This window comes from Diospyros lotus, chromosome 5, assembly GCF_014633365.1.
Source record: "Diospyros lotus cultivar Yz01 chromosome 5, ASM1463336v1, whole genome shotgun sequence".
In the NCBI taxonomy this organism is placed as follows: domain Eukaryota; kingdom Viridiplantae; phylum Streptophyta; class Magnoliopsida; order Ericales; family Ebenaceae; genus Diospyros; species Diospyros lotus.
Genome location: NC_068342.1, coordinates 33,507,006 through 33,519,743, shown reverse-complemented (window position 1 = coordinate 33,519,743; position 12,738 = coordinate 33,507,006). Strand labels below are relative to the sequence as shown.

The following is a 12,738-nucleotide window of genomic DNA, read 5'->3' as shown; positions in this document are numbered from 1 at the left end:
CAACAACATTATTATCATGAGTAAGTTGTGAAACACTAATCAGGTTTTTCTTCATGCTAGGAACATGAAGTAAAGAAATAATAGATGGAGGTTTTGATTGAGTGGACAATTGACCTAAACCTATATTAGATATAGGAAGAGTCTTACCATTTCCAATGGTCACTTTGTCACCACCATTGTATGGAGAATGCAAGGACAAGTTGTTGAGATTGGAAGTTATGTGGTTTGTGGCACCTCAATCAACAAACCATGAGGGATCTGATTGAGGGATTTGAGGCAGATTCTCGGGATTGCCATAGTGAGTCCCATGAATTGACCCTATTTCACTCATGTAGGCTTCGTTAGAATCACTAAGGGAGGCCATATACGCTTGTGGATCAGTCAGAACAGCAGAATTAGATCTTCCGTTGAAAATTTCTATCATATCTATGATAACATTTGTCTACAAAATGCCATGGTTTCCCACAAAGTTGACAGTAAACTCTTCTTCCAGATGTTCTATCCCTACCTCTACCTCTTCTATTGACATAACTACCACCATGAAATATAACCACCTCTATGATTATTCACAAATCCACTTACCATTTCTTGACAAGTATGAGGCCACATTAACTTTCATGGATGAAGACATAACAAAATCAAAATTGGCAGAAATTTGAGGCAAATTCTTGGCGGCTAACCTTTGTTCATGCATCAATAAAAGATATTGCACCTTCTCTAAATCAATTTCATCTATTTGATAGGTTATGAGACTAACAATTGTTTCATATTCATGATCCAATCCATTTAGAATAGCAAGCAACAAAACCTTATCATGTAAAGGCTCTCCAATGGCTGCAAATTTGAGGCAAATTCTTGGCGGCTAACCTTTGTTCATGCATCAATAAAAGATATTGTACCTTCTCTAAATCAATTTCATCCATTTGATGGGTTATGAGACTAACAACTGTTTCATATTCATGATCCAATCTATTTAGAATAGCAAGCAACAAATACTTATCATGTAAAGGCTCTCCAATGGCTGCAAGAGCATGCCCCATCGTCTTGATTTTTAAAATGTAATCATTAATAGAAAGTGAATCTTTCTTAATTGACCTTAGTTGTTGTTTCAATTGGAAAGACTTAGCCATAATTTGGCGAGAATAGAGATTTTTCAAGGAAGACCATACCTCAGCAGATGATTCACAGTGAATCACCTACACCAATACCTCTTTATCAATAGTAGAGAACAGCCAGCCAAGCAGCAACTAATTGAATCTAATCCAGTTCAAGTAATTTGGATTGACAAAAGAAGATTCGATCTCGCCTACCTTTGGATTTGTCAAAAACTTTGTCGGAGGTGGCGATTTGTTTCAAAAATGATGTCAAATCGAAAGCTCGAATTGTAGCAAGAACTTGAGCTTTCCAGAAAATGTAATTGCTGGAATCCAGCTTAATTGGAACGAAATTAAACGCCTTAGCCATTGTCACAAATTCTGATTGCGAAGCAGACGACAAAGAAGAAGATGATCGAGGTAGTGGAGAGGAAGAAGAACTAAGAGCTAGATTGGAGGCCATCGAGGTAGACTAATGGATCTGATGCCATGAAACGAAACCCTAGGGCATGAAAAGAATAGTGCAAGAAAGAAATTGAAGAGAAAAATCTTGCACTATAATTCTGAAATCTAAAAAATGAAGTCAAGATACAGAAACTGAAAGCGTAGCTAAATATATAGGTATACAGCACACCTCTTTACTTAATCGCCTAACTAACAACATAACAACTTGTACTTAATACAACAGCAACACAATAAACACTACACAATATAAACATAAGCAGCTAGCTGCTGCTTAAACGCAACATGCTTTCACAGTAAGCGCATGTGGCAAGTTGAGGCAACCATTTTGGCACCTAAACTCAACCCAAATCAGTATAAATAATGCTGATCCACGCCTAAGCTGGACATGTTGAATGAATTTGGAAATTAGTTTTCCTCCCAATTCTCTCTCAATTCCCTTCCCCCTCAATTCACATTCTCCCTCTCTCCCTATTTCTCAATTCTCCACCTTACATTCCCCACTTCCCTCACGACAACCATTCTCAAGTAATTGAGAACTCTCTTGTTAGATTGAGAATCTAACGTATCCTTTATCTTTTTTTTGCAATTTATTTCTTCTAATTTCTCATTATTTCTTTTTGTTTAATTATTCTTTTGATTCCCATCAGTAGGTTTGACAATTTCCATTTGCTATTTTTTTATTTGTACTGAAGTGACCAATACTATAAGATAGTGTATTAAATTGACCCCCCCCAAAAAAAGTATACCAAATGAACCAAATAGATAAAATTCATGTACTAAATGTGACCTTTTACCCAACTAATTAAGGGTGAGGCCCAGTAAAGGTCAAGGAAGATTAAGCTTAACCAAGTCATAAGTTGAAAACCTCTAGTTGGGCACATGGTGAATTTTTATTAATTAATTAAATGATTTAGAAGAAAAAAATATTCTATTAATTATTTTCCCTAATTTTTGTTTCTTAGTAACACTCCTGGAATGTGGGGTGTTACAATTGGTATCCAACTATATAGGCCATTAATCCCATCCTAGTTAGGAAACCTCAAGTAATCCTTAATTAGGATCCTGGGATACATGATAAATAAAATATTAAATAAATAAAAGAAATAAATAAGATATGCTAATTTCTATACAGGTTTCTCCATCATGTGCCCTTATGGCACAGGATAGAAAAACCTTTTGCGTATTTATGACCACAATAACATCTCCAAAAATGTTTGGAGGCCATGAAAACAAGTAGTTTGGGAGATTATTCTCGAAGAAATTAGCATATTTTGCTTATTTATTTCATAGTTAATATTTTACTATGTTTCTAGTTTTAAGAATCCTAAATTACAGAACTACTTTAAGTTTCCTATGGGATTAATGGCCTACACAATCTCTTTTAGATGTATTCTCTGGAAAAAATTGATATTGATTCCATATTGATTTGAGATTGCTAATTGAGTGTCCTTTCAATTTATTCTTGTTCTTTGTTGGCTCTGCATCAATTGGCTTTGTATAAAAATGACTAAGGCCTTTTTGGAAAGGAAATGGCTAAAAGGCAAAGAAATTAAAAAAAAAAAAAGTAACCAGCACTTTCTAAATTAGTTACAATAAAAATTTCTTATTTTTGCAAAAAAAAATATATAGCTACCCAGTACTTAGAGCTTATTTACATGGATCATCAACTCCAAACTTGTAAAAATTTGTTACTAGAGTTCTAAGTCTCACATGTAGTCCTTCCAGTTGTGAGAGAAATTACCTTTTTGGAAAGGAGATGGCTAAAAAGCAAAGAAAAAAAAAAAGTAACGAGCACTTTAATTAGTTACGATAAAAATTTCTTATTTTTGCAAAATAATATATAGCTACCAAGTACTTAAGAGTTTATTTACATGGATCATCAACTCCAAAATTGTAAAAATTTGCTATTAGAGTTCTAAGTCTCACATGTAGTCCTTCCAGTCGTGAGAGAAATTAGAGTATTTTTCAGCATGTGACTGTTATTATGTATTTGGTAGTTTTATTAAATTAGTAACTTACCAGTATTCATTAAGTAATTTTTTATTTATTTATGCAGCTTCATAACAACAAGAGAAATGAGCCAACAAAGAACACCTAAATGATTTGGTATTTTTCAAGTATAATCGAGCATTGAGGCATCGATATAATAGGCCTGATAACTATTTATCTTATACTTTTAAGTGACATTGATAATAGTAATGAGTGGTTGTTTGGAGGATGGAAGATAGTTCTGATGATGAATTTATTTTTGATGATGATTCTTCAACATGGACCGAAGCTGCCAGCGCCGGTGTAAATGAGCCTACATATCAAAAAAGATCAAAGGCAAGTGTTGTTTTATCATCAAAAGAAAAAAGTGCATGCGGATCTACAGTTGCAGCTCATAGATGAGGAAGAGACTAATTAGGAGGAAATTGATGTAAGAAAATAAGTGTGGATGAAGAATACATAGAGGAAGAAGATTTTGACCTTCAATATGATGATGAGGATTGAGAAATGAGTATCATATGGAACTTTAATACTTGAAATGATTTAAAATTACCTGTGCATTTCTATTTTTGCAAATTGTATTTCATTCTACTTGCTCTTACAACATGTCAAGACTTTATCTCACTGTGGGTTGGCTACCATTCTACTTGCTCTTGATTTTATGAATTTGTCTACTTGTCTTGAAAGTTGGAACAATGCTTCTTCTTCATGCTCTAGACGTCTAATACTTTGTTGAAATAATATTAGTTGTTATTGTAGCATTGGTTGTTTGTCATTCATGATTTTACATTTACTTCTTCATAGTTATAAATTAAAAATAACTATGGTAATTTATTCACATTTTTTAATAAATGCATGCCACGGCTCCCACCACTCTTTGGCCTTTGGTGTGCCTTGAGCCTTTGACAACTATGATGTAGCAAGCAAGACTTAACTGTTCATAATCATCAAATGGAAAAGGAGAAGGGAACAGCGTATAAATCTGACAAAGGCAACCAATTAACTGCTAAAATATCTACAGCAGATACACATCAAAGGGTAAGCAAACAAACAAGACTAAGTGCTTAAATTAAAATAATCAACTGCAAAAGAAAAATAACAGAGAAGAAAGTGTATCAGTTATTGTAACCAATTTTCTCATCATACCAGCAACTAATTAGATATCTAAAGAGAAATGCACATAAGAAGAAAAAGGAAGTGAAAAAAAATGACCAACAGCACTAGTAACTAACTTATAGATCTAAAGAGAAATAAGTAAACAAAAAACATTAATATCTTTACACATTTGAAAAGTAAAAAACAACTACCAGGTTGTTGTTTTTTTTATTTTGAACAATCATAACCAGGCCAACTTCTAGATATAAGCTTCCTATTAAAAGGAAAGTATACCTCAACTAAATCAAGCTTGAGACTCCGTGCACGTTCTAGAGCTTCCCACCTCGAAACCACACAATGCCCTGCAGTATACATGAATTCACAACATGGCCTAGAAACCGTATATTCCACCAGAAAACAATGACACCCGACCTGCCCCTTGTTTATTTGACTTTTTTTTATTTTATTTTAGATGGGGGAGATTGGGAAGAAAAAAAGAGCCAGCAGAAGAAACGGTAGGCCTTAAAGTGAGATCCATACTTAATTCAAACCTTTAAACACTCATCAAAGCACTCATGCTTTCGAAGGCTATCTGGGCCGTTCTTACATGACCAGTGGTTATAGATAGCAACAAAATTAGATCAAGCCTATACCTAAAGTGCTAAAAATAAAGTCAGAAAGAAAAAAGACAGACCTTCGTCGCTGACAATCCTGACAAACTCCGCCCTGATTTGCTCGTTCAACCGCGGCCCTCCCGCGTCTTTCTCTTCCTGCTTCGACTTGGCCTGAAATTCGACCGTGCCATCACTAACTAACAAACACCAATGCTCAAGCAAAAACAGCAAAAAGACTAAAAGGGGTTAAAAATTTTCAAAACCGCTGAATCACCTGCACCGGAGCGGCGTAGAACCTGACGTTACCAAACTCAATTCGACTCTTGTGAATAACCGAATTAGGGTTATCCAGAGCCGGAATTATTGTACGTGAAGCAGTTTGATTGGCCAGAGCTGGCCCAGGGACTTGAACGTAGCATCTTCTGAACTGATTAGACAATAATTTTAGTTTCGACGGCTTGATTCCGCGCCAAGATGCCATCCTTTGTTATTTTTTTTCTTTCTGCGGCTTTCTTGGTTCCCAGTTTTTTCACACACGTACAAAGAGCGATTGCATTCCCGGTTCAATGTGGCGGAGGAGAACTAGTTGCTCCGAGCTTAAAGCGCTCGGATATTCGATGAGGGAAAGCGAGAACAGAGGCCGTGAATGCAGTGCCGTACCTGATATTTTGGGGCCCTGAGGCGAAATGTAAAAATGGGCCCCGAATAGTAGAGTTTCGCCGGCGAGGGTGCGAAACGAAGACGAAGCGACGGAGAGCGAGCCACCGGTGACCGGCCACGAGGGCGAGCGATGGAGCGAGAGAGAGGCAGGGAGCGACGGAGCAGGCGAGCAGCGAGAGGCGAGGGGGAAGCCAGGAGTGATGGAGCGAGAGAGAGGCAGGGCAACGAGCGAAAGCGAGAGGGAGAAGGGCAGGGGCCGAGAGGCGAAGTTGCAGAGGGGGAAGGGGGGTGGGCGGCTGGGCAGTGGGCCTTTACAAAGAGAGAGTTCCCAATTTTATGGGCCGAAAATAATCAAATATTCATGGGCTCATGAAAGGTCCGGCCCTGCGTGAATGCAGAGCGAAACCCTAGAACTGTGGGTATAAATATGATCGACTCTATTGTTTAACAACCCTATTGTCATGTTAAGTATGATTTGAACTTGAATCGGGATATAAAACAAGTAAGTAAATACATATAATAAAAATATGATCTAAAAAGAAAGCGAGTCAAAAGCTTTAATAATGCAAAATTCAAAGTATAAAAGGGTGTCCTTAGAAGGAGGCCAACATTTGGTGATTTATGAGGATTTTGTTATTAAAGTTTATGTGAAATTTAATTAAAAAAAATATATATCACTTGTAGCCAAACCATCCCAAAACTAAATATCACAAATAAATAGAAAGAAAAATCATATTCTAATTTAAAATCACTAATTATATATATATATTTTGAACTATGATTAAATAGTGAATAAAATATTATCTAAAAATCAATTTCTATAATTGAAATAAAATAAGGTTTATTGTTTTTTTATCAATTTCTCTAATCAAAATAAAAAATTGACCTTTTTAGTAAGGTACCCAAAGAATAAAAAATTTTGACAAGACTTATGCATCATTTTTTATGTTTACATATATTATACAAATATAAATTAATCTAATTGTTATTTTAAGATCCAATTTTTAATTTTTTTTACTAATGATATAATTACTTATAAATCTATCCTTTTTTATTTTTTATCTGATAATAAAATCATGACTTTTAATTAACTTTGGTCATGCCTGTTGTTCATGCAATTACTAAGTGGAGACCGTACTTAATTGGTCAGTGTTTTCAAATGCTCACTAATCACAAAAATTTAAAATATTTTCTAGAGTAAAGGGTTTCTTCGTGCCCTAGGTTTTCTGTTTCACAGTAACACAAACTGAAAATAGGGATAGTATAGGGTTTGAGATATGGCATCATCCAAGCCTGATTAGATTCCACCTAGCACCAAGAATCAGCTGGAGAACATAAGAAAACCAAGAGCCACATAACATGATAAATAAACGAATGAATATAGCAATTCTAAGAGTATAGGAATCAAAAATGCTGTTGTAGCCTCAATTTACCAATTTGATGTTAGGACAAAAAAACTTAGGTGTCCTTGAGTTTAAACTTTTAGAGTGGAAGAGCTGCTGCTCAATATGCATATTTCAATTTAAACTCTTAGAATGGGATTGGAGTACACACTGGATTATGAAAAAGTATCCAAGTTTACAAGAAACAAAGTGCAAGTGAGCAAAAGATTATGGAACAAAATCCCAGAAGAAAAGAAACTCTCATGAATACATCTCTGGTTATTCTGTATCTGCCACCCCCTCTCATAGATTAACAAACTAACTGCAAATTTAGGACAGCAGAAGCTACAAACAATATGAAATATGCCAAAGCCATATAGATGGAGATTACAATTTAAGAGCAGCAATTGCTTCAGGTTTAAAATCAACCCGCAGACCCAACACTCTCCTCACTTCAGCAGGTGTAAGTCTCCAAGTCATGGGTCCAGAGTTCTCTCCCCAGAAATCTAGAATTTCAGACACCTTTTCTAAGTTCAAGATAGTTGCCATCTGGGTAAGGCGAGCAAACTTGTCTCTAACAGTCCTTTGAGTCATGCTCGAGAAATAGCTTACTAATGCTCTAGCATCTCTGTCAAGCTGAAGACCTCCAAGCTGACTGAACCTCTTTTGCATCATGATCACTTCAAGCCTCTTCACAATGAAGTCAATGACCAGATGGACAAAAGAGTCATAATTGTTCGTAGTCATTACAGGCTGGAGCCATGCTACATTGGTCTCAACAGAATGAAGAAGCCTCTGGACCCATGGATCATTCACCTCATTGTCTGCATACTCAGCCTCAGATAGCTCATAGCTGATAGTTGCCACACTGTCTAATACTGGACGGATTCTAGGTGTGACAGTAGCTACAAGTTGCTCCATTCCAACATTCAAGGCTTTTTTGAAGCTGTTATTCATCTCATTTAATTCAGATAAACAGGACTTAACCCTCTCTCTATCTGCCAGTGCGGGGAATACCTAATAAAGAAAGCAAAAGGTGAGGGTTTAACTGATAAGTTAGCTCATCACCTCAGAGTAGATAAAAAAGTTAAAAATAGAACAAAACAAAATTGCTGAAATGGACCTAACAAGTTTCTAATTAAGTTTGTAGAAATGCCATCCATCAAGCAGATCTCATGGAGAAAGGACAACTAGAGAAATAAAAATGTGTGAAGAAAAAAAATGCCAGGATAGGGTACAGTCGGCAGCTAGGCATCATAAATCACCAGCGAAGTTTATTCAATTGGGCATTTATCAGGAGCCATCCTAAGTAATCTTTTGAAACAAAAAGGAATAAAAAAAAAGTGTTCCTCATTCAAGAAACTGCAAGATGACAAAAATTCCAAGACAACATACTTTATACAAGAAAATGGATATCTTTCTCTAGATCAGATAAAGGCGTATAAGAAGAATTTTGGGCCTTTTCAAATATTAGTTGTCATGGCTACAAAATCTGAATCATGGATCCTTCTTACAAGTTATTAGCCATGTACAATTATCAAAAGAACAGTCCTAAATAATAGGTATGATTAGAAAATAAAGTTGGCCCATAAAACTGTTATTTAACTTTCATGAGTTCCATAGCATCACATTAAAGACAGATGTTAACCAGGTTGATCCATTAAAGAATATTGAACACCTACCTTTCTTCATTACTGTTAAGTAAACTTTGCCATGGAATAAACTAGCCCAAGGACCCAATTCAATAAGGAAGAGAGGCACAATGGTAACCCACCACATCACCCTGAATTGAAACTTTAACAAAATTTGACACAGGAGCAAAAGCATAATCTAAACAAAAAGAAAGATGAAAATTTGTTCACCTCTGCGCATTGGTCTTCAATCTCTTGCCTCAATTTTAGTGCATACTCACTACTGACATCCACATTATTGAGTGCTGTAGCAACCTCTGTTCCAGTCTTTTGCACGCCAACACCACCTACAAACAACTTTGCTCCAAGGTTAGGCTCCCTCATTTTCTGCTGCAATGCTTCATTATACTCATTTCCCAACAAGCTCACCACACTACTCAAAACTGCAATCACAGAGTTGATGTTTGAAGTGGATATTGACCTCATACAGCAACTACGCAAAACATAGAAGACATCATCCACCATGGATGTGGTAAGGCTGTCAGGTACACGTTCATTGATGTTGATAGCCTTTCTCACATTTTCCACCATGAAGAATCCCTCCAAAATCACATAATAACCAGTGATATCCTGCACCACTTTGCTAAAATTTCCACTCCTAAAAGCTTTTGTAGCTCTTGGACCCAATTCCGGATCAACTGAACTTAAACCCCTGATCTTCGATATCATGTACTCCGTGTAGTCTTCGCCCAATTGTGTGAGAGATAATATTTCTTCCAGGTACAACTCAATCTCCCTGGGGTCCGGGCCTTCAACTCCAACAGAGAGCAAAGCACTTTTATAAGAATTAATCTCTGAGGTTAATTTAGCCAATTTCCTATAATCCATGTACTTCTTTATAATTAGAGAACCCCTAGAATCACACTCCTCTTGAAGCTCGCATATGGCATACACAATACCGTCTTCACCACATAGGCTCCGCAAAATCTCATCGTTTTGTTCGATAGCCAAAACGATGTCTTTGAACAAATTCGTCAAACAAGCCACGAAATTTACCTGATTCGGGCCTGCAGAGGGCTGTTCCATGAGTTCCACTAATTGCTCAAACTCCAGCCTGGATCTCATAGCAATGACTTTCTTCAAATAGCCCACGTACACTTGCAACCCTTCTTCCTCAAGACCCAGGGGCGAGTATAGCCTAATGAAGCGGAGAATCGTCGGATGATCCCGTTGATCAACGGCAGTCGACAGTCTCTTCCGGACAATCCCTTGGAGCTGTGTCTTGAACGCCAAGAGCTGGTCCCTCTGATCAGAGGCTGAATCCTTGTATTTGGCATCGATTTGAAGGAAAGTCTGGACAGAGTTTGCGGCGGTCTCGAAATCTTCGGAATCAAGGGCCTTCTTGACGCCGTCGAGGCAATTAGCCCTGTCGACAATGGCGTCGATGCGGAGGAGAGTGTCGTTGACGCGGGACTGCGCGATATCGAGCTCGCGGACCTTTCCACTGACCTGATCGGCGAGATGGCAGGTGGAGCGGACATTGGAGAGCATGTAGTCGGAATCGGCCTTGACGATCTCAAGAACGTCCGCCGATTTCTGGAGATTGGATAGTTGCTTGTCGAGATCGACGCGGTGCGCCAGGATGTTGTCGAGTTCCAGATCTAGGGCTCGCTGGTAAGCTATACACTCGTGGAGCAACCGCGTCATTGCTCCGACGTCCGTAAGCTTCCGGACGTATTCCAGCCCCTCCGCCGTCCCGAATTTCACAGCACAAGACGAGGAATCGAATAGCTCCTCCTCCGCAGCTTCTTCCGCGGCCGGCGCCATCAATCCGTCGTTAGGCATGGACGAAATAGACACCGACATTGCGCCTTGGATTACAAGACACACTTCGAATTGCAGGCTGTAGTATAGAGAAGACACATACAGAGAGATGGGATTGCAATATCAATGATTTATCAATGTCGTTGCTTCGTCTCCGTCTCCTCTCTCGTTGCCAATAGCGTAACAGCAGCAGCAGCAGCGCTAATGCTCTTATTTCCTTGACGCTAACGCTAATGCTATTAGCTGCAAATTTCTTTCCATAAATAATTTCTTACATTTGTAATAAAGATGAGGATCTGAAATTTCTATCCATCTGTAATAATGCTAATACTAGTTGTTTACCATACAACTATATAATATTATCTCTCGGGACATAATTCGGATGTTAAATGATGGGTCGTGATATGTCGGATGACGGATCGTGAGTTCTAATCCTAATTTTCTTGAAACACATATCGCGATTTATCTCCTCTAACGAAATTAAAGAGCTGAGCGATAAGGACCGTCTCATGAAAAGGTTATCCAAATAATGATATAATATTTGAAAATTCTGAATTTTTTTCTATAATTTGTAATATATATTTCCAAAGTAATAAATTTCACAATCTTTGTATAATTTGTAATATATGTTTGGGTAAATTTTGTCTATTTTTTTCTTATTTAACTAAATTACCCGAATTACCTCTATAATTTTAAAAATGATAAAAAAAAATAAGAGATAAAAAAAAAAAAGAGAGATTAAAGGAATCGAAAAGAGAGAAGGAGCTAGGAGGGAAATAAAAAAATAATAATATGAAAATACATGATTAATTCTTAGAATTTGTTATGGTCAAAGGGGTTTGTGTCATTTTTAAAAACATAGGATAATCATGTAATTTAGTTAAATTTTAAGTCTGGAGTGTGAAATCTATTTTATATCATTTAAAAATTTTAATTTATAAATATATATATATGAGTAACATGAAATAAATATATTTGTTAAAATATTATATACATATATATAAATATAAAGAAACAAAAACATATATATGAATCGCAGTTTTAATTTTCTACCTCTGAAAATAATTTTTGGATGAGTTTGTCTCTTGATTTATTTTTTTTTAAATTTTTGTTTTCATTTTTTCTCCCTAATTTTTTATTTGAATTCTAAAGTTTCCATATTTATTTTTAATTAAAATTGCAAATGGCTAAAAATGTGGGAGCTTCATCACTAGTATAAATATTGATGACGGACACTAATAACAAAACCCAACAAACATGACCCAAAACCAAATTGCTAGGCGTGAGATAATGAAAGGCCTAGCAGGAGCCCAATGAGAGCCCACTACTCTTCTTCTTCTTCTCCATTCATCTCCACTTGTTGCCACCTCTCAAGCATATAACTACCTAATATTTTAGTATATTATCATCAATCATGCATTTTTTATATGCAATTTTTTTAGTTTTCTATGCATTTTATGTATAATATATTATAATAGTTGTCAGTGCTGAGCCAATCAAGCTTGGCCTGATGAAGGCCTAAGATCTTTATTAGCCTTCTGGCCTGATCTTGACTCCATGTCTGTCAATAATGATCATCATCACCTCGTACTGCAACACTTTCGCGCCCATTATAAGTTCCATCGACATTCAATGCAATATTTAATGAATGTTTCGTTAACACCACACCTCCATCAAAAAGTCTTGTAGGTATCAGATATCTCTGTCTCATCTCGCTGCAACGCCCAAGACCAACTTGTATGTTAGGGCTCCTTTTTTTCCTTTTATATAAGCCAACTTACTCACAAGTCAAGCTATGTTTTTTTGAGCCCATTGACACTCTGCCAACTAAATCACTTACTCACTTCACCATCAGAGTATTTAGAGGTGTCGCCACCGTTTCTACCCCATTACGTTCACTGAAACTAGCTCTGGCATTACCAGAATCTTCCCATTCAACAATTCTTCGGGCGAAAGGAACAAGTAGTATGCTTGCATGAATATA

General features: G+C 36.7%; 2 protein-coding genes across 2 annotated transcripts in view; both read right to left on the bottom strand.

The window, feature by feature from the left end:
• The window catches only part of LOC127801462 (translation initiation factor IF3-1, mitochondrial), a 42,623-nt gene extending 36,423 nt beyond the window's left edge, over positions 1 to 6,200 (bottom strand). The window contains exons 1-3 of the mRNA XM_052336645.1: positions 5,532 to 6,200; positions 5,338 to 5,428; positions 4,938 to 5,005 (exon numbers count right to left, since the gene is read on the bottom strand). Coding sequence (XP_052192605.1) covers positions 4,938 to 5,005; positions 5,338 to 5,428; positions 5,532 to 5,738 — 366 coding nt within the window. The 5' untranslated portion in view covers positions 5,739 to 6,200. The remainder of the gene's footprint in view (positions 1 to 4,937; positions 5,006 to 5,337; positions 5,429 to 5,531) is intronic.
• Positions 6,201 to 7,430: 1,230 nt separating this feature from the next.
• Positions 7,431 to 10,989, bottom strand: LOC127802741 (conserved oligomeric Golgi complex subunit 4-like). The gene is made up of 2 exons (XM_052338747.1): positions 9,162 to 10,989; positions 7,431 to 8,316 (listed from the first exon to the last, which is right to left on the bottom strand). The coding sequence occupies exons 1-2, from the start codon at positions 10,794 to 10,796 to the stop codon at positions 7,687 to 7,689; spliced, it is 2,265 nt and encodes a 754-aa protein (XP_052194707.1). The 5' UTR covers positions 10,797 to 10,989; the 3' UTR covers positions 7,431 to 7,686.
• Between the last annotated feature and the right edge of the window lie 1,749 nt (positions 10,990 to 12,738).

Coding starts and splice junctions, on each gene's coding strand:
- LOC127802741 (XM_052338747.1), bottom strand. CDS start 10,796: ATGTCGGTGTCTATTTCGTCCATGCCTAACGACGGATTGATGGCGCCG. Junction 8,317..9,161: donor TTGAAGACCAATGCGCAGAG/GTGAACAAATTT, acceptor TTTCTTTATTAG/GTATTCCCCGCACTGGCAGA.